Source organism: Pseudopodoces humilis, chromosome 15, assembly GCF_049639895.1.
Source record: "Pseudopodoces humilis isolate 2021_Gansu_Grassland_sample_001 chromosome 15, ASM4963989v1, whole genome shotgun sequence".
NCBI lineage: Eukaryota > Metazoa > Chordata > Aves > Passeriformes > Paridae > Pseudopodoces > Pseudopodoces humilis.
Window position 1 is genome coordinate 2,238,747 of NC_142214.1, and position 27,041 is coordinate 2,265,787.

General features: G+C 38.5%; 1 protein-coding gene across 2 annotated transcripts in view; it reads right to left on the reverse strand.

The window, feature by feature from the left end:
- Positions 1-1,674: 1,674 nt before the first annotated feature.
- Positions 1,675-27,041, reverse strand: part of PCDH11X (protocadherin 11 X-linked) — a 424,506-nt gene continuing 399,139 nt past the window's right edge. For both annotated transcript variants that reach the window (XM_088062843.1, XM_014255248.2), the window contains one exon: positions 1,675-2,079. In XM_088062843.1, coding sequence (XP_087918969.1) covers positions 1,688-2,079 — 392 coding nt within the window. In that variant the 3' untranslated portion in view covers positions 1,675-1,687. The remainder of the gene's footprint in view (positions 2,080-27,041) is intronic.

The window sequence follows — 27,041 nt, forward strand, 5'->3', positions numbered from 1 at the left end:
GCTCTTTTAGCATTCATTGGAAACCCTCAACAACTTGAACTTCTGTAAATTTTACAAGCAGCTAATATTACAGCATTTTTACACACAGTTTTGTTTATAAATTACAGATTTAAGTTATATTATGAAACCTACATAGAGTTCTACCCATAGGAAATATTCACACACTGTTTTTCCCCTCCATACAGCTTCGATTGTCTCACTTAATGTAGCAATAAAACAAAAAAAAAGTTATGTATTTTCTTAAAGGAAAAAATTCTTGGTATGTACATACTGCAAATGATGAAATGGCTAAAGGCCAACAAAGTACTAGAAGGAAATACTAGAAGGAAAATATGGTTTTATCATCTAAGAAAGGAATCTCCTTTTCATCCACTGTGGAATTTACCAAGAGAATACGTTCTCCGGTACACAGAACATTGAAAAAAATCCTTCCTCTTTAAGGAGAATCACCTTGAGACTTTTTCAAATAATATGATTAGGGTTTGTTTATATTTATCCATTCCATTACCTAGATCCTTCTTTCTTTGCTGAGCACTATCAGTCATTCTCTAACAACTAATCCACAATGACAAGTACTTCTTAATATAACAGGTTTGTGATGAAGTAACTAATATTACAGTTCAGCTTTTACTGGATACTTACAATAGGTGAATATAGCTGTAAAAAAAGCCCTACACGTCACTTTTAAATATTCTTTAAAACACTGGTAGCTTGCAGCCACGACATCACATCAGCCAAAAAGAAACTACCCCACTTCCTACTGTTTTCAGCAGTGCCCATGTAATTTTCAACTAACAGGAACAGTAGCCAAAGCAAGCTCTGCAAGACGGAAAAAAAAAAAAAAAAAAAAAAGAGAAATAGACTTATGGCTTGAAAAATATTATAAATATAACATTGTTCTTTGAATTATAGAAAGGAAAATCTTGGAAATTAAAAAAAAAGATAAAGTTGTTGGTTATTTGTTTCCATTTTTGATCTTGGATGTCCTCTCATTGTCACGTCGTCTATTTCACACAGAAAAGCCTAGCTGAGAGCTTTCCATTCTTGCATTTATTCAGAGAATAAATACCTGTACATTGAGCCAATAAAAATTAAAATAAAAATCAGTTGTCACCTACATTCTCCTTCTTAATTAGATAAAAGATAAATTTTGGTGGGAAGATATACCATCCTTCTGAAGAATTAGATTTTAGGATCTTATTAATTCTATTATATCAAGTAATCAAATGAGAAATTGCTCACTTGATCTCTAATGCTAAGCAAATGGAAGATGAAATCTATGAATATACTATAAATTATAACAACAAAGAAAAATTTGAGTAAGCTATTTTCAGACTGCAATATTCCCCAAACCGTACTAAGGAATTGCCTTCAAAGGGAGGAAGAACTGCTGGCAGATATTTGCACTGCATGGCCCATGTAAGAAAGCGAACAGGATTTTGTTTTAATTCTGATTGTTTCTGGGTTGTGGGTTCTCTTCCCCTTTTCCTGGATTTTACCAAGAGCTACGGTAAACACCTTTCAACCAGGTCCAAAGGATTTAGATTTTCTGTTTCAGATTTAGGATTCTATATACACAAATATTCACAGGCCCAAGGAGTTTGTAGGCGCCTGAGGAGCGGCGTTAGGCCGTGACTATCCACAGTCACACTTAAAGCCTGAAGTGAGGGATTTGTCAGATATGCATTTACAGCTGGTGCTCGTGTATAAACGTGGCGCTGCTGGCCGCCCCTGGCGCCGGGTGGGACGCGGCGAAGTTTGCCAGCGGGATGACCTTGACGGGATCCTCGCTGGCGCAATGTCTTTCGCAGGTGTTGTAGAACTGGGGCCTGGGCCCTCCCTGGCCCTTGTCACTGTCGTCCTTTGGCAGGGGCCTCCCAAGGGTGTGACGTCCCTCGGGTCTGGCTCCTCGGCCCCAGCCTTGCTGGAAGCCGAAGGATGGCAAGGAGGGGTTGGGCTGCTGGAACTGCGTCAGGGCCGGCGGCATCCAGCAGTTGTCGGAGTGGCCGAGGATGAGGCACTCCTGCGTGCAGTTCTCAGAGGCTTCGGCTAGAGCTTTCTGCAGGTTCACTTCGATAGCTGGGAGGGTGGAAAAACACAAGACATTGTCAGGGGTGTGAGGATGGAGGCACAGAGGGAGTCAAGGTCAACAGAGCAATCCCTGTCCTGCAATGATGGCCACAGTTTGGGAAGGCCTCCAGGTGCAGAGCTTCAGCGAAGGTTCAGATATTGGGGCCCAGGGTGTTGTCGCAGTTCACACCATCATTAAAGCTTTATAATAAGCCCTTAAACACTCAATTGCCTGGAATCACACAACTGCTCAGGCTGGAAAACTCTTCTAAGATCAGTGAGTTAAACCATGAACCCATCACTGCCCCATTCACCACTGAAAAACACCCCAAGTGCCACATCCACATGTCTTTTAACACTCCCAGGGATGGTGAATTCACCACCTCCCTGAGCAGACTCTGCCAATGCTTGAGGACCCCTTCAGTGAAGAAATTTTTTCCCAATCTAAACCTCCTCTGGCACAACTTGACCCTGTCTTCTGGACAAGTCACCTAAAATAATATTTTCACTCCTTGCAATTGTCATTTCTGCAATAAAGCTAAAAATGTTATAATAATTTAATGCCATTACTCTAGTTCTATTTGCATAGAACTGCTTGAAAAAAAAGAATTTTGAATATTGAATTTTGAATTTCTTGAATATTCTCTTAAAACTGAATTTTTTATTGTTTTCCTTTGCTTAAGGCAAAAAACCCTAAATGGGGCACTAGCCAAAGATGGTTCATTGGCCTCAAAGATGCGCTCAAGGGCTAAAAGAATTAAAGAGCAAACAGATATTTTAAAGAGAATTGATTTCTCCATGCATTCGATACTGGACACTTTGAAAACTCAAAGAGTACTAACAAAGGAAGATGTAACCTCTATAGCGCGCTAGGAATCAAACCAGATTTTTTAGCAGATGTAAGGTTTGTGCATCTACTAGATGATGGCAGAAATTTTAATTTGGTCAAAGGCAAAGTAAACTACTAAATCTAAAAGACATTCATTTGTAGTACATAAATATTCTTGATTTCTTTCATTTAAATTGTGGCTTAAGCATGGTAGGTAATTTAAAAACTAATGGAATTAAATTTCTATGAATGATTCCTCAAAATAGTTTTAATATTTCAAACCCGTGTACATGGTTAAATACATGAGAAGTGCAGAAAAATATTGATTGGATATTTCTTTGTGTTTTCGTCACAAAACTTTCCCATGAAAGATACATTCATATTTTTAATACCTGTTTTAATGAAAATAGCATTTAAAATAAGATTCTGCCTCATAAGCACTGGAGAAAGAATGCCACTAAAATTACTTATAGCAATGAGTGCTGAGTAGGAGCCTCCCACCCTCTGAGCTTTATGTTTAAACAGATGCTGCCTTTCTGTTTTAACAAATATTTTGCATGTTGAAATCTGTGTAAAGCTGCAAAGCACAAACACTTATTTCCATGTTACATCTCCATACAAAGGAATTAAGTTTTCCTTCAGGCATTGAAATATATAATGTTGCTGTCCAAAACAGGATACTTTTATTTTTTAAATCTACCACGTTTAAGAAAACAGCTGGTTGCTTGTTATATCATGAATGTTCTACTCTTGATTATTTCTCCTTCAGGATGCTGCACGTGTCAGTTAGAGGAGTGATTGTTTATAAATGTTATTTTGGCGTATTGCTGCCATTTCAATATGTCCTCAGTCATTTTGCCTGAGTATTTTTCAGTTTAATCCTGACAAAGCTTTGGCACCTTGCTGTTGAAACACTAATCCAGTTTTGATGGGCAGTAGGAGACATAAATATGGAAATAATTCAGTGGAGGCAATAGTTACTGCAAAAAATAAAAGTTTCTAGTGGTAGATTAGTCTAATCTTTCTGTGTCCTACTATCTGCTATTAGAGATATAAATTTAAGTATATACAAGTCTTTTAAGCTCTTTAATTATCCAGCTTTGCTGCTATTCTGATGAAGGCAATTCACTGAAATCAGGTACAACCTTGACAGAGTGTGTTATCCCCATTTTGTAGAGAAACTGATCTTTTTCGCAGTAATTAAAACATTAATTAATTAAAAACCCCTTAAAATGCTATTAATTCAGTTAAAATGTGAAACACGATTATTTATTTGGAAATAATACTTATTTGTTTCGAGCTCTTTACAGCAAGCTGTTAGAACACTTCTTTTTTTCTCAAACTACAGTAAGAGAGCACACAAAACAGCAAAAGCAAGGATTTGGCAATAAAAAATTAACATTTAACATTGGCCAAGGCAACTGTGGAAGAAAAAAGGTCACGTATAAAATGGTCCCCACACCATTCCAAAGATCAGGACAATAATTTTGTGCCAAGTGTTGCCAGACTACCTGGAGATTTGGAATGCATTACTATGTCAAGAATAATGTATTGCTAAAATTACAGTCTTTGTTATTCTGTAAATAAAGAGATATTTTAATCTGAGTTTTAATTTTATTTAAAAAAACAAAACAAAAGATAAAAAACAAGAATGAAAATCCCTAAACTTTATAACTATCCTGGACACAATCCTAAAATATGAATACAAATTATTTTGGTATTAAGTTGGTGGTTTTTTAAACAAAAGTCTGCCAATGCAGAACTGTTTAGAACATCTTTTGTAGAAGCCATAATCTTTCTTTCAATCTTGAGTCAATATTGTTGTCAGAATGTGCTTTTCATCAGTGCTTATGGTTTATACTATAGAAAAGTTTTCCTTAACCCTTTTCTAAGTCAAACAAACAACCAACTTTCCCCACCCACAAAGCAACGACTCTTGGAAAAGAACTCAAGCTAGAACAAACTGTAGGAAAATTTCTGCATGAATATTCACCCAGCATTATCCTTTTTTTGCCTGCTCTTCCAGGCCATGAAATCAATCTCCTTTTTGTCAAACTCCTTCTCTATTTTCCTTACATATCATTCCAGCCACACTCCTGGGGGATGTGAAGTTCAGTGTAAAAGTGGTCGTTTATCAGAGGCTCTGCAAATTGACCACGGCACCTTCTGGCTGCTACTCTTTAAGCTTCCTTCTATTTTGTTTCTTTGCAAGCCACTCTAAATGTGGGTGACAGTCAAATTTTCTGAGCTTTTCTCTCTCCTTCCAAAGTGTAGTGCAGGTGATTATTCTGCATAGTCTGATAAGTAATCAGGGGAAGGAAACACCTCTGACACCTGCCTCTACCCATCAAGGAAGAGAAAGTTCCGTCTGTCTCTGAATATTTTCAGAAGAAAGGATGGTTCTTGCAAGTGAAATTCAGTGTCTGGTACCATCTTCTCACATAAGACATGACAGGTTTATAAATGGAAATAGGAGTTTGCATATTCCCCACATATTATGAATAAAGAGTACATTCCATTGAACTCTTAGCAGTCTAACTAATTTCTTACTTCACTCAGTTATAAACCCTCAATTCTAGATATTTTTTTCCATACCACATGGAGACTCTTCAAACATGGCATACAAATAATAGAAAAGAGAATTTTTAATTCATATAATAGATCACACTCATGCACATGTGAGTTTACCACTTTGATTTGAACTCCAGGTTGTTTTAGGAATGAATTTTTCTTTTTAATTGTCTGCAGAACTAAGAACATTTTTAAAGAAAGTGTCTGTCAGCTTTTATGAAGTGTTTAGATCAGAACTGTCAAATGAAACTAAAAGCACAACAGTTAAAAGACTTTTTTCATTGTTCCACAGTCTCATCATTTATAGGTCAAAACAGTTTTCAAGTAAGAATATTTACCTTCACTCAGGAAAAAGTGGAATTCCAGCCTTGCCAGATAGCTATCCTTCAAACAAAACAGCTACAAAAAACACCTTTTTTTTCCCTTGTTTGTTTTGACCAGGCACTTCCTATGGTTATAAAGTCCATGTGGGATTTTGGAGGTAGTAAATAAAAATGTTGATTATCCTCTTTGCTTTTCAGAGATGAAAACTGAAGAGCTCGACAGTGCTACTCTCCTTCTCAGTCTACAAAACGTTGCACAACACTTTGGCATTTCCTGCTTAATATCATGTTCCAGTTTTAAGACTGTTTCTCATAGAAAATTCACAAAGGGAGACAGGTTGTTGGTACGAGTCTGTTACCAGCAGTCTCAGAACATTAAAAAGTTAGAGTTATGGAATCATTCTGGTTGGAAAAGACCTGTAAGATCACTGAAGCACATACTTGATGTACAAACACACACTTTCTACCCTTTCCCTCCAGCTTTAAAAGAGATGTACTACTAAAAGAACATCAAGAGTAGCTGGTTCTTTCCTCATTCTGCCATGAAAGTCATCGCTTGCACCCTGGAATCCCAGAGATTAGGCTGGAAAGGACTTTTGGTCTAACCTCCTGCTCATATCTGAATTCACTGGTTGAAAAGGAAGAGAGTAGCTTTTCCAAAAGGCCAAACTTTCAGAATTGTACATATCCCTTAGGAAAAAATCCAAATGCATGTGTTGAAAGGAAGATGTGTTTCTCTAAGGGTTGGACAATCAAGAATATGAACTCCTGGAGGAGCCTTAAAAGATCTCAGACTTTATCTACATGTGTAGCAATGCTCAAAAGACATTTGCATTCATTAGCAAAGTACTCAGATTCATTAGAAGTTCAGAAACCACCAGACTGCACCCTACCAATTCAGGTTTAGGGGCATAGCAACTGTGCAAAGAGAATTCCAAACTGATTAAAAAAGAGAAAACAACCTTAAACCACCGAATATAGAGTGCTTGAATTTTAAAGCCACGTAGCTGAAGCCTTAATGAAAAGCCAGTTCTGAATTTGACACATTTTGGATGCAAACCATCCAGTGTTACATTTAGAGCACTCTTGTTTCATAATAAAGCAAGCAACAATTAGCAAGCAATTAAGCAAATTGCCCATAATTATGCCATTGCTGAGCTATTTTTCATATTTTCACAACACAGCACATATATGAATACATGGCTTGCAGTGCCAACACTGTTCTGTCAGCATCCAGAAGTGCCTCTCGTTCACTGGAGCGTTTTGTGCTCCGCGGCTCCAGCGCAGCTCCAGCGCTCGTTGCTCAGCAGGAACCCACCAGAACCATGGAGATGACAGCCCCAACTCCTCAGCTCAGGCTCCTAAGGAACGGCTCAGCCCTCCCACCACGTTTTGCCCATGTGTATTTACTCAGTGGTACTAAATGGAAGCAGGAATTCAAGCATAACGTGGGGAAATTATTGTCCAGAATCACCCAGGTGACCGAAAGTGGCCACTTGAGTAACATCATTTAGAGGTCTCCACCATATGAGGAGAACAGAAATGACATTAACAATAAAAAAAGGGAGGGAGGAATAGTAGTTAGTGTAAACTGGGTTACTTTAATAAGGTCAGGAGGAAGAAGCTTGAATGTGGAAACTCTAAATGAGTGCTGTTATAATATACTCTAGCTTTTTGGTTTAATAATAAAATGCCTTTGGGAGGAGTTCCCTATGAATATTTTATTTCCTGTATACGTCTCAATAAATTAAAAACCTAAAAGAGTTACTTAAATTCTAGCCTTGGAACCTTTTTATTCCAAGAACAAGTAGGACACACCGCTCTCTAATTTTCAGCAGTGTGTACAGAGCTTGCTTTGCTTGTGAGAACTCAGGGGAAGATTGAGCCTCCAGATGTTCTGACTGAGGAATCAACAGGCATGAGGGAAATGACATCCTCCTGTGCTACCTAGGCTTGCCAGATTGTGCTGGGTAGCTTGCAAGAATCAGCTCTGCTTCCATTCCAGTGAACACAGTTTATACCCTAAAAGCCGTGGTTTTAATTTGAATTTAATCCAAAAAAATGCTTCCCATAAAATCCAAATGATAGGATGAGGTATGAGGATTTTGCACCTGAATTGAACAAGTCAAGCAAACATTATTGAGGATGGCCAAGGAACGCTGGTGAGGGAGAGAGGGAATGGAGCAAGTGGCAGGAGAAGAGTCAGCCTCTGGTAATTCCTGTCTCATTAACGACACTTGTGAAGTGAATCTTTCCCTCACAAACAACAGCCCTACAAATCAAGCACATTAATCTTTCATTTGGTTACCTCATTGTTATTCTGACTAGAGCCTCAATCTTATATTAATCATTACCAAGATATGGTCTAAAGGCAATGCTCCTGTAAAAAGCTCAGCTTCAATAATTACAGTTTTCCAAAGAAAGAGATTTCATATGAAAAAGAAACCACAAAACCCCACAAAAACTCCAACAAAACCAAGTCCCCAGACGTTCTGCAAGCTTTGTTTTTCAGCCTAATGAACATGGGTGTGACAGAGTTGCAGGACAGTACCTGGCAGTCACCCTTTTTGCTCTAACAGTCCAATTGAACTCATCTTTTATGTCTTTATGTCCATGTTTTGCTGATATTTATGGAAAAAAAAATGGTCATTTGCAAAGATTGCATATTTCTTGGCCTATAAAGTGTATATTGAGTTTTCAATGAGAATTTTAACTATAACTAGTAAAGCATAATGACCATCTAAAACGGATAACCTAAAATCTAGTATATTGATTACAATACCGGCTAATACAATGTGCTTTATTTAATATTTAATTAACTGCTTCCCATTTGTACTGAACCTTCTTAATTATTAATACATGGTTCATTATTTAACATGGAACATAAATTCAAATTCAAATCAATTAAACAAGGTGAAACTACATAGTGAGAAATGGTTTATCCTGCAGCAATAACCTTCGGCCTGGAAACATTGTAAAGAGTGAAATTAGCATTTTTTTCCCCCCATACCTGCAAAGACTGTGTTTTAAGTGATTCATATTAAGCTCTTCTACTGATGTAAAATTCCTGTAATAAACACAACATCCCATAAAAATACGCTGAATAAAAAAGGGTTTCAGCTGTCACTCTTCAGAGGGACCATTTACACAGAATACAACACTATACCTAGTTTTTCAGATTTAAGTTTTAAATAAAATTATGTGGAAAGGCAGCTTCTTGATTTTACTAAAAAACACTAAAAAAGAGTGAAGAATCATAAAGAGAACTAAGAATCACTATGCAAGGATCACTATATACACTCTGGTGTGGAAACAGACAAAATTTGGCTGTTTAATCAAAAAATCAGATATGTCAATCAAAAATTCTGATACAGGACAAAGATCTGGGCTTGGGGATAGGATGAGTGTCAGGAAGACACGAAGGGATGAGAATTTCTGGGTAGGATGGGGTCGGTAGCACTAACTCTTGATAGCAGACCTGCATGAACATATCAATATCCCTTTTTCCCACTCCAATCCCACATTCCAGCACTTGTGACAAGGAGCAGATGGGGTGAGCCCAGAGGTCAGGGGCTGAGTGAGGAGGATGGGGATGAGCAGAAGTTCCTGTCCTGTCCACACACAGCATCTCCTTCGAGGGTTGGTGTGGGAAAATCCCCCTCAAATGTCTGTGTTTACACCCTCTGTTCCCTTCAGTCTCTGGCTGTGTCTCCATGCCAAACGGTGCTCTGTCTTCCTTTTTATTGACTTTACAGTAAAAAATAAACAAAAGTTTGATAGAAACTAAAATACTAAAAAAAATAATCTTTTCAATGAAGGAATTGAACAACCGTGGGCAATTGGTCACGGTTCAGACACTTTAATGAAACATTAATTTTCAAAAGGGAGTCATAAAACCCCCAAATGCTCAGGGAGCTAGTAAACACATATCTCCTGTGATAACTTAAAAGATAGCCATTAAAAGTTATTCTGAGCTGTGTTTTCATCAGATGTGCACAAACAGAAATTCAAAGTCAAAGACCACTAGAGGAGCAACCAAAACAAGACTACAACAGTCTAAAAATATTCTTTTACCTTTTGTGGTGACTCTAATTGCATTTCAAGGAAAAAAAACAAGCATGCAAACAAAAACTGATGTTTCTTTATTAGAATATTGACCAAAAAAAAACCATTTGACTATGAATACTCTGTTTATTTTCTAATATTTCTAAACATTTTTACAATAATTACCTATGCTGATATCAGTGTAACACACTATGCATTTTTTGAGTGCTGATAGCTATTATATTTCATTGGACCATCAACAATATTAATTTATTCCAGTTGACTATATAAATATTAATATAATTAATAAATATTAATAATAATTACATATAAATAAAATATATCAATAAATATTAATATAATTAATAATACAATAAATATAATAACTATAAATAAATATATAAAGCTTGCTAAGGGTCTTTTGACAAAACAATTTTCCCATCAAAAATGCAGTTTCAAAATTCAAATGCTTTGTGACAGGTTTGATTCACATTACATTTGGGGGTATAAAGTGTCGTAACTGGTAGTTACCATTTTCTCTACTCAGTTAATTTTCACTTATTTCTTTAAAATATGAGGATCCTTAATATTCTGAAGAAATGGCACTATTGAATGGAAATGTTCTCGTTTCTCCAAAGCTGTCCCTCAGATTTTACCTTTCACAATAAATATCAATTCAGGTTATGATTCTGGGAAACAGCACTGCTTGTATCTCATGTCATCTGCAACATGGCCTAAGAATAATGACTCTTCTGAATTCCCTGCAACGCCCTTGCCACTGCTGCAGGAGAATAAACCTTATGCTCCACCTCAAAACTTACAAACCCATAATTATGAGTAATTAGGATAGATACGTCAGGGTAAGAGGCCACGGTTTTTAATTCCCCTAAAGCAGCATGCTGGCCCTGTTGTGTTTTTTAGATCCCTTCACGACAACCAACAACCTTGAGGAAGGACAGGCTGGAGGAGTAAACCTGCAGCGTCCCCCCTCTCCACAGGACACCGGGGTTCCTCTCCCGCTCGTCCTCCCCAGGAGGACACTCTCCTCCATATGGCTCCGGCTCAGGAGGGTTTTCCTCTTGGAAAACCCTCTCAACCACAGCCTCCTTGATGGCTGCACAACAGCTTCCATCCAATTTCTCACAGCAGTTTTCTGTCAAGACCACTTTGTCAATCTGCCACCGAGTACGCTCAGAGGACCCACGGAGCTGCTCATCCCTTTGACAAAGGCTCCAAAAAAGTGTGAACACACGGAAAGGGCCGTGTTTGATTAACAACCCTGTGATTGCTGTAAAAATGAAATTTGAAAGGTAATAATTACATTTGTAATTACTTAGGTCTAAATCTCTTATGTTTCCTACTCCCTGTATTTCTGGGCAGCTGGAGCAATGACTCATTAATAATAATAAAGTCATTTAACCCTGCAGGCACATTACAAGGAGAAAGATGTCATTTGTCACCAACGCAAATAGAACAATCACTGAAGGATACAGCAAGACCACTATTTCATATTTATTGCAAATGATAAAAGGGACATTTTGCACTCATTCTCACCATGACATCCCAATCTGCTTTTTAATTATCAGCAAACATAAGGGGACAGCATACAACATATGAGGGCCTACTAATAATGCATTGTCCTGCGGTGACATTTCCATAATCACTTTAAATCTATCCTATACATATGCACTAGTTAAAGCTTTCAGCTCTTGAAATCATACCCCCTAGTAAGGAATGAATTATCCTTTGCAGCCTGAGCACAAAAAACAAAAACCAAAAAGCAGAGTTTGAGGGTCTGAGAGCTGACATGTGCCTTGCTATTACTTTAAGTGATAAGGTTTGGCATTCTGTTGCACTTATGGTTGAACACAGTGTGACTTAAAAATAAATGTAATGGTATTTTTAGGCCAGGAACTTTGCAGTTGTAAATCTCACTGGCAATAGTTTAGACAAGGACCTCTGCAAGTCACTTAATTTTCCAGTCCTTTTCAGTGTTGTTCTGTTCTTTGCTTCCTCAAGAACTCTGCAAGAAGAACTCTGTCTTAGATAACACAAATATCTTTTTTCATGGGGAACTCAAGTAAGTTACTCAGAAGTTACTGGATTTTTAAAAAGTATTACTGATAATGCTGTCTGTCTATGACATAAACTTCTGAGAAAAAGACTATTCTTTCCCTATATGATTATATTAAGAGACATGAAACTTTGAGGAAAATTCAAGCAGAGGAATTTCTCCTGTATCAATATGAAAGCAAATGAAAGGAAGTTTCAGGTAAATAATCTGAGTGTCAACTCCATTAAGCTAGTACTTCAATTTCTTCCTGGCTCTGCTTATTCATCAGCACTTATCTAACCATCAGGCATGTAGGAAAACCAGAGAACAAACTTAACAATATGAAGTTATAACCTGTTATTGTGTGGGTTAGAAAGAAGGTAAGCAAACCTCCTAAATCTGTTTATATTTTCCCCAGGTACTACAACCATCTATAGAAAGACATGCTTTCAAAAACTTAAATAAGTAGTGTTAAGAAATAAGACACATCAGGAAAGAGTAAAGTGCACAGAGTAAAATTCATATTTTCACTGTTAAGATAGTGACAACACAGAAAAGCTTGTATGTGGAGTGAAATGTTTTGTCAAATTGAAAAATGGAAATAATAGGAACACTACAATTTTCACATCAATTTGAGGTAAAATGTTTTGAATTACAGTCATTTTAATCTTGTTTTATAAAGAAAATTACTTCAAATGGGTGATAATTTAAAGCAGCATAATCCAAACTTCATTGTGCTCCAGTCAGGCATTGGAGTGTGGCTCCGAGTGATTTGAAGCAATCTTTGCACATCAGCTCCGAGCCTCATTCCGAGCAGCCATTCAAACAAGAAAAAGGATTCCTGAAAACCACAGTTTCCATCAAAATCACTCATTGAGATGGCTCCAACTTCCTAATTTGGCCTTTACAGGCATTGCTGGAACCTTCAGAAATTTGGGCAGCATCCTGATGAGGCAACACTGTCACAGCTACCAGCCCTTTAACACTCCCTCGGTGCCAGCTTCTCCCCTGAAGTTTTGCTGCATGATCATAAATTCTTCATCTCACTCACATGAACCTTCTCCAACTATTAAGAAGTTTTATTGGCATCAAGGAGTTTTGCTGACAATATATACATTTATATATATTTTATATGTATATATATGTTCTCCAGAGTAATTTTCAATTAAAATCTAAAAATACTGGACTTTTAGCTAGCAGCATTACTAAACTTGCAGGGTTTTCTTTAAAACAGATGAATCTATCAGCCCCTGGACAATTGACAAATTATGGGAATTATTTAGGCCAGATCAGCACTTGACACAATTCTTTACAGAACATTTTCTCCTACCGTGGATAATTTTAAAAAGCCATTGTTAGGAAACAGCAATAGCTGTGATTATTCTGGAAGATTTTAGTGTCAGTAAGATCAGCCAAGAGAATGGAAATGAGCAGCTGCTGACAGCATCTTGTCAGCCCATTGCAACAGCTGTCAGGAAAGGTTCAGTGGCTGCAGCCATGAGGACTATGAAGCTTGAAAACAGGGTAGTTATTATTTATTAATTTTATTAATTTTATTATTTTTTCAATTTATTAAAACATTATTATTATTATTATTATTATTATTATTATTACTATTATTCACTTGGAGCATAATAAATATAAAACTGTGCCGGTTTTTATTAAGTTAAACTTCACGAGGTGTCCAATTGTTCATGAAATTAAACTTCATTACTTCAACAATGGAAATGTTTGAAAATGGAAATAAACACATTGGTTGATCTTTAAATTGTGTTTTTATAAACTCAATTATGTAAACACCTTCTTATAAGCACACACTGTCCATGTGTGTCTATGTAAGGATCCTGAGGAGAGAGATAAATTTATTGACCTTCAAATTTCAGAGAGTAGGTGTCAAGTTTTGGCTCAGCCCTCCTCATATTCATATTTTTATACATTGAACCATAGCTGTCTTTGCAAAAAATGTAACTTTCACTCCTGTTTGATAAGCTTTGGCATGAATATTCCTAGGCTAATAAAAGCCTAACATATATTATTTAACAAGGTTAAAAACTAGCAATCAGACCTGTCAGGGAGCTCATCAGCTCCTTTAGACTATAAGCCTCAATCAGCCATTTCTCTACTGCATGGGACAGAGGCTCCCTCAGGATCAGATTTAAGAAAAATCAGTTCTTACAAAGTCACTAAAGCTTAGCATCCAGCATCCAGCTCTTTTGAAAATCTAAGTTTCAAACTAGTTTTGAAATCCTGGTCAGGGCAGACACACATTGAAGGTACCCAAACAAATCCCAGCAGTTCTTGCTAGGAGTGAAAGTTCTCGAACTAACCTAATCTCTAGTTCATAAGAGCAAACCCACTAAAGCTCATAATTTATGCTTAGTTTTTCTTAAGTCCTACAGAAAGGATACTTTAAGTCTGGGTTAAGTGCTGCTCTGGCAGATGCCATATAGAAGCTGTCACAGCTTTTGACACAGATTTCTTTTTGAGAGGGTCCAAACCTGAATTTCTGAAGCTGATGTTCCTTGAGCTTCAGCAAACTGCATTTCACAACCACCTTTCCTGCAGTTCCTGTGGATGGCAGGAGGAGTTTGAACTCAGCCTGTGTTCCAAAGGGCTGTTTTAAATCTTTCTATGTTTTTTAATTAACCATAGGATATAAAAGGACCTCAATGAAAAGCTACCAGTCAATTGCTAAGTGTTCACCAGCCTGTTATTGAACCTATTTCATCTATTTATTCCTTAATTCACCCATAGTCTAGAGATGTCATTAATATGCTCAAAGTTAATTTATTATCCTCTATTGCTTCTATGCAAGCCCATGTTAACAGAATAAATTCATCACAAATGATCAGACTTAAAAAGGCAGATTTGGATTCTGACAGAGAATAATTTATCATGGCTGGGAAAAAGCCTCCCACTGCCTGGGCTGTTGGAATGCTGGAAGATGAAACTGGAATGACTGCAGAACTTCTGCAGAAAAGGACATGAAAGTCTCAGGGGGAAAACAAAGAAATAATAAACTCCTGACTCCAGCTCCCCAAATAGGGAGGTTCCTGGCACTTTTTTTCTCATTTTCACTCTCACAGGTCTTTCCTCTTACCCACTGCACTGCCCTGAGATAGAAATAATTGTTAGGGCTCTGCTGGCCCTCATTTGCACCCCCAGAGCTGGGACAGGGAGTGCCAGGGGAACTCAGGGCTCTGCAGAAATGCTCCTGATGCTCTGGGGCCACTGCTCATCAGCCACCAGACCGCTCATCAGCACAGCCATGCAGCACAGAGCCACACTAATTGATTTAATTCCTTATTTGCTGTCATTATCCCTGTGATAACAGCAGGTTTGGGGTGATCTGCTACTCTGGTAACCACACTTGCTACGTCTCTATATATTATCTGAATTACAGAAGCAACTGGATATAACAGCATTTATAACGTGTTTCAGGTGCTGCTACAATAGAAAAAATCAAATCCATTTTGTAGTTATAAGTCCATTATCCAGTGGAATTGGAAAGCACAAAGATACTGTCATGAATGTGGCAGCCCTGTGATTGTAACAGGGGTTTGGAGATTTATTGCAAAGCCCAGAAACACTTGAAATGAAACAACTGATCATGGCATCATAGTCAATATTCTAACTATTATTATTTCAGCCAGTTATTGTTTTGTCCCCAGCTTCAGCACAGGGAGAATTTCCCCCTCCTCCACAGCAGTGGCTGCTGGAGGCTGGACTTGGTTCCTTCTCTATCAGATTTTGACTCCATTCCATCCCCCCATGGACTCGACTCCCAATTCTGCACCCACCAGAGCCCTCTGTCTGCTCCTGCTCTCTTACACTGGGTAAATATGCAGCTTCAGCACCTGAGTAACCAAATTTCCCCAGGGAAAAAGAGGGGAAAAAACCCAGTGAGTAGTCCAGACCCATCCAGGAAATAAAAAACTCAAAAACTCACTCAGCTCTGCCTAGATATCTTACAGAGGATCTTATATATTGATATAACAATAAACATCAGTGCTCAAGTGTTTGTGAATATGTTGGCTCATCCAAATGGCCCTTTCAGAACACCCCAGCTCACTCTCCCCCTTCTCTCCTCTCATGTTCCAGAACCCAACCAAATTGTGCTTCCAAATGTGCTGCTATCAATATTTGGGTTTATTTTTTCTGATTCTAATATTTATTTACTCTATGAATGCCTTGAATGTAAGGCTTTAGTGAGGTGAAATACCAAGTGTCAGATCAGTACCTGATGTCCCAATGAAGAACTTCAGCACTAAAAGGGATCCAACATTTCCCAGGGAAGCCCTGGAGAATTAGGAAGTGCAAACTCTGCAATATTAATTCAGCTCCCTTGTGTAAATGTGTTTTGATGCAAACTTTAATTAAATTATCATATACTATTTTTCTCATAGGACCCTTGGGCCCAATTCAGAGAGTAAGTTGTTATTCAATATTTCTCTTATCTACTCTAGTCAGCATGTGGCCATACACCTTTTTAATTAATACTTTCAAAGCCTTGTGTTGAATGCAGATTTATTCATTTCCTCATGTACTCTGTTGTTTTCACAGCACAATCTAAAGCTTCATGAACATGAATAATATCTCACATGCATTATTTGTTTTATTGAGGACGTTTGCATCTGGGAAAGCGAAGAATTAAAAAAACTTGAACAAAAGTATGCAGCCTCCATAATTCTATTATTTCTGTGTGCCAACTTGAGACAGCTTAAACCATATTTTTACACTCTTGAGCACTGGACATTAAATTAAATTATATATATATATATATATATATATATATATATATATATATATATATAAAGTTTTCACAGCATACCTATTGGAGAAGGGGATGATGTCCTTGACACTCAAAGAAACCCAAATTACAAAACATGATAGCAAGAACTCAGTTTTCCCACTCCACCAAAGAGCTGTGTTGTCCATTTCAAAATGTACAACAAAATATAGGAATATTAAAGAGCTGTCTTTTATTGTCATTACTAAATCTAACCAAAGAGAACATCAAAAAAACATGAATACACTTTAAATAGCCTTCCCATGATGAAGAGCTCATTATTTTAATAAACTACTAAAAAATCAGAGAATTTTATGTGCTTTGATGATTTCTTATGGTGCCAAAACTTTCCAAAAGATATGTCTTAAAATGTAACACTAACTGTAATATAATAAAATGTAATGATTTCATAAAATTTTTAGTGGTAAACCAATTCTAGAAATTCCTCAAAGTGCTTCTCGGAATCAAACTTTAATTCATTTTTAAAACGGAGTGGACTACAGTTACAACTGTTCCCACTGTAAAATCTCATTGTTTTTATGTAAGATAAAACAGATTGGCCCTTATGCAATGAGGAATTCATACCTACACCAGTGTTTTTCAGAACCACGCTGCTATTACCCCTTTTTATGATGAGTGATTTGTTTTGCAGCCTTTTTTCCCCTGTGTGTTTCTGCTATGGGTTGTACCCTTTTCTCCCTAAGTTTTACAGACAGGCTGCAGTTTCCAGGCTAAAAACTCCTTTCCTTGGGGAATGAGCCGAGTACAGAGACTGATCATGAAGAGAAGGGAACCACGCAGAAAAAAGCAGGAAATACTTTCTGAGAGCAGCAAGTCTGCTCTCCCTCTCTGGATCCAGCACCATCATCTGCTGTGGCAAAGTGACTTTACAAAAGGTCATCATGAAGGTGGCAGAAAGTTCAGAATTTCCTCGGCCCCACAGCCAAGGGGAGCTCAGGGCAGGGACTCTGCAGCTCGGCTGGGCTGATGTGCAAGCACTGAAGCCACAGCCACGTTATTCCAATTTCCTGGATGAGCTCACACCCCTTTTCACAAGGAAGACCCTTCAGAGGAGCTAAGAAGCACAGAAAAATGGGTTAGAGCTTGGCATTTCCTGAGAGTAGAGATGAGATCAATATAATTATGTACCAGAGTGTGTAAATGGGCTGGAGGACAGCTCCAAGGCAGGAGGAGAAGAAGGGGTGTCCAGCTCCCAACAAAAGAGCTTTGCACTTGGCCCCTGTACTTGAAGAATAAGAGCTCTGGAGTGAATGGTCACATTCTCATGTTCCAGAGAAAAGAAGGGGGGAAAAAAGCAGATATTAATATCTATCCTTTCATGAAAGAGGAGAGGGAAGTGGGGGAAGCAAGGTGCACTCCACAGGAGTTCTGGTCCATCAGATTTTAATGCCAGGCTTTTCATGACAAGATTCCATCTTCACAAGTAACAAGGTGCTGGCCACCCCAGAGGGCCGTTCAGCAAACTGCATTTTCTAGTTTGGACTCTAAGTACCCACTAGAAAGGCCATTTGTCCAAAGATTTTTAGATACAATTGCTTCAGAAGTTCCACAGGCTCACAGTAAGCATCCTGAATGCAGCCTTCTCTCTCCAGCACAAAAACAACCCCCAAAAAACTGCTACAAAATGTTCACAACTAAAACACAACTAAAGTTAGAGCTCATAACTTTTGCTGGCCCTGCCAACCTGCCTGAAGTGGTAACTAAAAAGTGTCAAAAAATGAAAATAAGTATTAAAAAAAAAAAGATTGGCCAGAGCACACAGATTCAAGCACACATTCATATCAAAGCTGATAATTGCTGTATTCCAGTCAATTAATAGGGTGTTACAAGAAACTCTGGAAAAAGACCATAAATATCTGATACAGATTAAGAGTACGAGTGACTGTGAAATGATGCATTAAAGGAAAATAAGCTGTTCTAATAATTACCTTTCAGCCTATGCACTGGTTCAGAATTCCTACACTGCTAACTCTGGGATTCAGTATTTCCTCCTCTGACCTGTATGGCAAATTCTGTCACTCACCAGACCTGCACTGTTCATCACAGACACATTTTTTTTTCTGGCCTGATTTATGCACAGCTTATCATATTACCAAAAATGGGTGGAGGAAAACAATTGGTTCCCTGAAGGGGTGGCATAGAAAAATTTTGTATAAATTCAGATTTTTAAATAGCTGTGATACTTTGAATGGAGTGTGTGAGCTCTCAAGAATATGAGCTTCTTGTAAATTATTGGTCCAGGATTCTTTACCTTCTGAAGAATATTTATTTTTAATTTTAGTTACTGCTTTAATTTGTCCATCAGAAAGAATTAAAGAAAGGAGGAAAAAGCCACCTAAAAGGCGCCTAAAATATATCTGGCACGAGGCAAAAAGTTTCATCAACCTTCTTTAAGCAAAGACTTGATCTTCATATTTTCTCCACTTCACACATGGAGAAATGCTCATTATATTCTCAAAAGCCTTTATGAACCTGATAACACTAAAATATTACCTTGCCAAATGGTTCACCATAACACCACATTAAATGTGTTACACTGGCTTCTTATTTCCATGCCAAATGATCAATATCAAATGACTGAACGTGTTCTGTGGCTGGTGAAATAAATCTGCTCAGAGGACACTTTTGATTTTTCACTCAGCCAAATCTGGCTGCCATCAGATATTAGACAAAATATGATATATTAGATAATATATATCTAATGCCATGATATATTAGACAAAAAACAAGAATCATCTTTACATGTATATATGTGTGTGTATATACTTATAACAATTAAAACTACCCATGGTTTTCTAAAATTGGGTCAAAATCTCAAATCTTGAAACATATTTCAGTTCTGCTTCTGTACATGAATCCCAGTGACATTTCATGCCAATCATTGTGTGGATTTTCTGTCCTGAAACTTGATGGATAAGTCACAAATTATGCTGGGGAGGAAGAAATAGGTGAAATGAAAATATCTCTTGAAATCTGTGTTTTTAGTATGACATGTGGGGATTTTTTTTTTGCACAGAAAAATTAGATGTTTAACAAAAAGTTATCTTAGTCATGTTAATTATCAATTTATCATAATTTTGAGAAGATCAGTGAGGATTGCTGGAGATGTGTTGTCAAGACGCAAAAAGAACAGGTAAAGGAATAAAAATAAACTCATGGGAAGTGATTGGGATATTTCCTTAGCTACAATTTACTGACATTTTTTATGGCAAGTCTGCAATAGGCAAAAGAATAATTTTTGAGTATTTAGGAGTCTATTTATAGGTAAGACTTTTCAGACTACTTTTCATAAACCCCTCAGCACTGCTAAAGCATTATTTTAATTTCATTTTTACTTCTAAGGAAGACACTGTCATTTCACAAGGTGCCTGATTACAGAAAGCACAGCAACACAGAAAATTGAAGCTGTATACAGAATGAAAAGATTTCAGGTCACAAAATCTAATTCACTGATTGTTTCTTCTTCTTTGCCTTTTTTCCCCCTCCTGCCTCTGCCCTCCTCTCCCTCTCCCAAACACCCAGTGCAGAGCTGGGTCCTTCTGTTTAGTCAGGAGCCAATTACAACTTCTCAGGAGCAGTTTTTCATCCCAAGGCAATTTGTTAATCTTACACTGATTAATTAAACCCGGGTCTCTAAACAAACTGCTAAAACTCCTGTATCCAGAGCTTGCATATCTAATCCTGATAACAGGATAAGCAACGTGACTGTCAAAGTTCACCAAGAAATGAAAACAAGAACCCTGTGTTCATTCCTCTTTGTGGGGTTTCCAAACAAAGGCTATGTTGTACTTCTAGGTAGAAAATCTAATCTGCATTTAAATAGAATTTCTCCCAATAATAAACAAAAGCCTGAAGGAATGGTTTTACAGCAAGTCTTGCTGCTGGTGCACAGTCTAACCCTTCTATCTCCATCTGTAATCCCTTCTACCCTGGTATATTAATTTCCTTGCCACTTTATCTGGTTGGCAGAGTTCACATGAACAACAGTCACTCTGCACTTCCTCAACTTCCCTCAAAGCTCAGCCTAAAGCTGCTCAAATTTTGGGTGGTCAGCAGCTCAAGGCAAGCTCACATTTATGAAAACAAAGAGAAGTTATTAACCCTGAGAGGGAGGAGAAGGATGGCCAGTGGCAGCACAGAAGTCCCCAAAAAAGAGGTTTAGGTTTAAAACAGGAGGATGCTAAATGCTGAGGATTAATTTTTAAAATCTTCTGGAACAGAGAGAAGTTTTCAGATGCTACTTTTGCTACTTAGTATTTTATTCTTATGTTTGAAGGCAGCAGATCTGATACTACATAAATTACCCACCTCTCCTACTGCTTTCCCTCGGAAGAACTATTTACATATTTCAGCTCAGAAATTAAAAGATACCCACACCCCCCAAAAAAAATTCTGTTCTAAATTTAAAGACAATGAAGTAACTCATTATTAAATGAAAAGATACCTCAGAGGAAAATAAAAAAGGATAGAATTAGCATTCTAGATGAGAGTTGGCAGACTGTCAGATATAAAGAAAGTTAGTATGGGTATAATTAAATAACTTATTTAATTCAGGCATCTCTGCTTTAATACAGGTCATTGCTAATTAGATAAATACCCACTAGATTTGTCTACCTGATTCCCACTTCACTCCTAGTATTGACAGACCATCAGCACATCAGCCTTTAAAATATTTTCTCACTGTAAGCCCAACAAATTTGACCTCTAACTCTGTTGCATTATTAGATGTTGTTCTAAGCTGACTTGTTCTCGAAAGGGCCAAGGGGACCTGGCTGCCTTTGAACCAACACAGTTTGCAGTCACAGGGATCAGCTTGTTTACAGGACTCAACAATATAGATTTTCATTTTTTTTCTGAAAACAGAGCTATAACTCACAATTTGTGATAGCCATTTTTTGATTTCGAGAGAGAGAGACAAGTTAGGAGTCAGTTTTCCTCCAGACTTCAGCACTTATTCACATTCAAGGAAGAAAAACAACAATATTAAGGATTCTGTAAAAGAACTTGATAAGCTCCTTTGGTAAGCAGAAAAAAAAAATCCCAAACCAATTACTCTCTCAAGGAAACATTCTCTTTATGAATCAAAGCTATGTGCCAATAAGTATTTCTTATTAAATAGAAGATTCTTGCTCTTCAGGGTAGGACACTGCATAAATTGAGTAAGTGTTAAACTGAATGAGAAAACTGTTGTAGGCAGAGAAGAAATTGAATAAAAGGGAAAAAAAACCCAACCAACCTTTCCACTTCACAGCTAAAGATAGCAAGTTAAAATTAGAAAAGGACATACAGTAATCTTTTATTATTGATGGATTAATAATATATTTATTAGACACAAAATAAACTTTGCATCATTATAATGCCACAGGGACAATAAACTGCTTTGCAAAGTGCATAGGGAATATTTTAGCTACGGCTAGTGGCTTAAATATTTCACCATTCTACTGAAAAACACACAGGAATCCAGATGGAAAACAAAATCCTATGTAAGAGGCAACCAAATCACAGCAAGAATAATTAAACCCCTATTTTGTCTTACTGTAGAGTCAGCTATGGAGATGATTATTTGAAGTGTTCAGGTTTCCTGGCCTGGCTGGCAGACACAGGAACCACACAGAACTCACCCCAGCTGCTGGTGAAACCAAAGCTCAGCACAAACCTGGGCTCCCCTGATGGACAGCAAGTGAAGAGAAGGAGAGGAAAAACTTCAGGTATTCCCTCATTTCTCATCTGGCAGAAGAGGCTCACATCTGCTCCTCCTTCTCTTTGTGGAAAGTGAATTTTCACACCATATTTGCTCTGCTTCGGCACCAAAGGCACACAAGAATTGTCATGACTGAAACCTGAGGACTTGCAGAAAGTGAAACCCAAAGATCAAGCACAATGTCACACTTAGAGAACATTTTATAGAGCTGCATTCCCCTCTGCCTCTGTGATTTTTGCATCTTCAGGATTTGTGTTTTGAGGCTTTTTATCTCAATTCTCACAGGTTTCTTTTCAAAATGAAAGTCTTTCCAGATGATCAGAAAACAGATCCTCATCAAATAGCACAAAAACAAAACAGGAAAACTACTAACTAGAACCGAGAATCAGCAACTCAGCAAAATTATAAAATTGTGAGTGCAAAAGCCTTGGGCCTACACATAAATTTTTTTTCAAGTCTTCTACATTATAATCTCTTAGAAAACAAGTTTACTCACATAATAGCAAAGTTTTCTGGAGGTATTTTGTAATTTTTACCAAAAAAAACCCCCAGTATTACAAGTTTCTCCTTAAAGAGTCACACAATATAAATAAAGGCACTCATAAAGTCAATTAGAAGTCAAAAGTAAATAAGTGTTGAACCGAAGTAATTAAACTGTGCAATAGGAACGATTAATCCATGAGAGTTCACAGCAAAGGTAAAGCTCTGATCTGGCATGTACAGTGGAGAATAGATCTAAAAATTCCCTAATTAGCTGGAATTAAGTGGTCACCTCCCTTAATTGGAAGGAAGAATGAATGCAAACTTCAAGAGAATAAATCCAGGTTTAAAGCAGGGAGGAGACTCCTGCTCCCTCTGGCTCTGCCCCTGCCCCCAGATTTGGATTCCATCTCTCCCTGATGATCCATCCCAAGCTGATCCATCCCAGACTGGTCCATCCCAGGCTGATCCATCCCAGGCTGATCCATCCCAGGCTGATCCATCCCAGACTGTTCCATCCCAAGCTGATCCATCCCAGACTGGTCCATCCCAGGCTGATCCATCCCAGGCTGATCCATCCCAAGCTGATCCATCCCAGACTGGTCCATCCCAGGCTGATCCATCCCAGGCTGATCCATCCCAGACTGTTCCATCCCAAGCTGTTCCATCCCAAGCTGATCCATCCCAGGCTGTTCCATCCCTGTCTGGTCCATCCCTGTCTGGTCCATCCCAGGCTGATCCATCCCAGACTGGTCCATCCCTGTCTGGTCCATCCCTGTCTGGTCCATCCCAGGCTGATCCATCCCAGACTGGTCCATCCCAGGCTGATCCATCCCAGGCTGATCCATCCCAGACTGTTCCATCCCAAGCTGATCCATCCCAGACTGTTCCATCCCAAGCTGATCCATCCCAGACTGTTCCATCCCAGGCTGTTCCATCCCTGTCTGGTCCATCCCAGGCTGATCCATCCCAGACTGGTCCATCCCAGGCTGGTCCATCCCTGTCTGGCCCAGCAGGGAATGCCAGGGCTGGGAGCACTTCCAGCTGCCTCCCCTCAGCGCTGGGAAGGGCAAAGCTGAGGATGAAGTTCTGGCTCTGCCCATCCTTCTCCAGGAAATGAGCACTGACTCCTTCCCAAACCCCTCAGGTTCAGCTGCAGGGATGAGATGGAAATCAAAAGTGTCATTTGTAACTGCTGGGCCAGTGGCCACACCAAGAAAATGAGTATTTTGAGAATTCTTGGGGAGAGCTATTAGCAATCTTCATTTATCTCTTGTGCAATTAAGTTTTACCTGGAGTGACAGAGGCATTGGCACTCTGAGAGAGTTTTCTGGAGCCAGGGAGCAGGAAATGGAGCAGGAAATGGAGCAGGAAATGGAGCAGGAAATGGAGCAGGAAATGGAGAAGGAAATGGAGAAGGAAATGGAGCAGGGGTGCTAAAGCACCACCTCAGGACCATGCCCAAGCCATTACATCTCCACATCAGCATTTTTTGCCATGGAGAATCGCAACTTTGGCCTCACACCAAAAAGAAAAAAGATTTGATTTCTAAGGAATGCAGCTTAAAATGTACCACTCACCTCTGATCACTTTTTTTTTCTTTTAATTCAGTTTGTTGTGAACATAAATCACCCTTTCTTGACAATCTTCCTGGCACACATGTGGGTGCCATGGCAACTATCACAACCTCCAAATCCTGTGCTCCTGAAACACACAACTGGGTGATGAAAGGATTGCTATCTGTAAATCCACAGATCTGCAATCACGCCTTAGCCATGGCTAAACACTATAAATAATTGTAGTATGGATTTTTTATAGAGAGAAATCCAGCAATAAGGACAGAAATTCAAATATTGCTTTTCCAGTTCAGCTGTATCAAGATATCCAGCATTACAAGTCTCTTAAGAAACTGAGTAATTAATTACATTGCCTTCGATGTAGTGAGTAACTGCCAGGAAGCAGACTTAAAACTCGGATTCTGTTTTAATTTATTTTATTTATGGGCACAAGTGAGGCTTTCAGGTAACTGAATATCAAACAAATTGGAGTGTGAATGCTAAAAGAAAAGTAGATTTAAAACAGAGGTAGATTTAAGTAGAACAGGTACTTAAAACTAAAGAATTTCTTGAAAACAAAGCAACCACAAGGCCAAGGGAAGAGGAGAGCAGGATTATTCCAACCCCTGATAGCCCACAGCCCTCTGCCTGAGGTGGGTGGGATGAACCACATGCTAAAACACCTCTTCATACTAACTTTTCAAACTCATTCACATCCTATTCAAACCATCTGAGTCCCAAATCCCCCACACTTTAGAAGATTCTGCAATTAATATAAGCTTATTTTTCTAATGTACTTCTGGTTTAGGTGAGAGAAAACACAGACCAAGTTCTGCTGAGAACGATTTTTGCTTTGCCTGAATTGGCTCCATCCAAACTAATTAAAAAATGTTCAGAACAATGAGATTTCCTCAGCTTTCTTACCATGGGCAGGGATTTATTTCTGGGTTACAGGATTGCAGAGGTATTATTCAGATAATAAAAAAGAAGGCCAGAGATTTGTAAACAATGGCAAAACAGCTTAACCGTTTGATCCCCACTTTTCTAATGGTCATCATTATTGAGCTCATTTTGTTATTATATTCCATTCTTCCAGAAATATCTGGGAAAAAAAAACAGTTCAGCTTACCCTTGAAATATTTTTCTTTTCCATTTTAACAAAACTTAGAAGTTTCTGAACATTTCTATGCTTCTATCTGTATTCCATAGGGCTGCACATTTCCTGAGCAGCTGAAGCCCTGAAGGAGAATCCTTTGGCCATACATTCCCTTTATAAATCCCCAGCTGATGTAGTTTACAATACTCCACTGAACTCCTGACTTTCATTTACAAAGCTCAGAAGAGAACTCATAGCCAGTGCCAGGCTGTTATGTCCACCAAAGGATATATCTGTTTGATTGAGGCTCCTCCTTTATTCTGCAGATTTGAACAGAGACAGTAGGAGGAGCTTTCTCTGCTTTTTATCCTCAGTATTGCAGTTTTCTCTTTTCAGTGCAAGCCACTGGCATAAAATATTAATTAGACAAGAACGCAAAATGAACCCTAATATCTTCATAGTGACAATATATAGATTGCATATGGAATAGATGGGAAGGAACAAAATTAGGTCTCAAAGGGCTGCTAAAATGACATCTGAACCATCTGAAAACACAGATCTGCTGTGTATTTAAACACCACTATGATTGGTCCTTTCAAAAACCAGAGGAGTCCCTTAAACTCATCTCTTTCTGTTTGAAATTTTAAAATTTTGTGCACATGTTTACTTGTTTGACTCAGCTCATGTAAACCCCAGCCACTGCTTGCATGTACAGTAAATCCACTGTGCATTCACCTGTAAACCAGAGGCAATTAAGAACAAATAACTAAGGTGGCAGTAGTTTATTATTGTAGGGCCAGAGCCATGAAAATGATCAAGAATTTAATTAATGTTTTTGCTGTCCTGTGCATGACAACCACCATTCATTAAAACATAATCAGCAGTAATATATAAGCACAAGGTAGATCCAGAATGATTGGAGGTTTGAGATGAGCCCTGAGCTGGTGCCAGGCACAGCTGCTGGTCCTGAGCAGAGCCAGATCCTCCCTCTGCTGCCTGGTGGCGCAGAAAGGAGCAGAGAGCACAGGGAGCTGTGAGCACACAAACAGGAGAGAATCCATCACCAGGAGCTCCAGGACATCCCCTGGCCCAGCAGAGACAGGTCCTGTGATGCCTTTTGGGGCTACCTAAAAACACAGGCCTGACAGAATTAAGGGAATTAAAAGGAGCTCTATTTATTGAAGGGCCTTCAGGTACATTTAGGGCAGAGGAAGCTCCCCAGGGGCTGCACCCAAAGTACAGAACACAGATCATGGGTTTCACACTTTTATAAATTTGGTCCATTTGCATATTGGGGGTAAATCTTCTAATTCCAGCTCCAGGTAATGAAGTCATTTAGCCCAAGTTTGCTGCCCCCAGCTCCCTTTTGTTCCCATCTCTCAGGGCTGGGGCAGTGAGGTGTCCTTGACTGCCAGGCCTGGAGAGGAATTGCTGTGTCTGCCCAAAGTGGGGAAGCAGCAGCTGGCACTGGGTGTGGAGTTCAGAGTTCTGCACTGAGGAACTGCAGG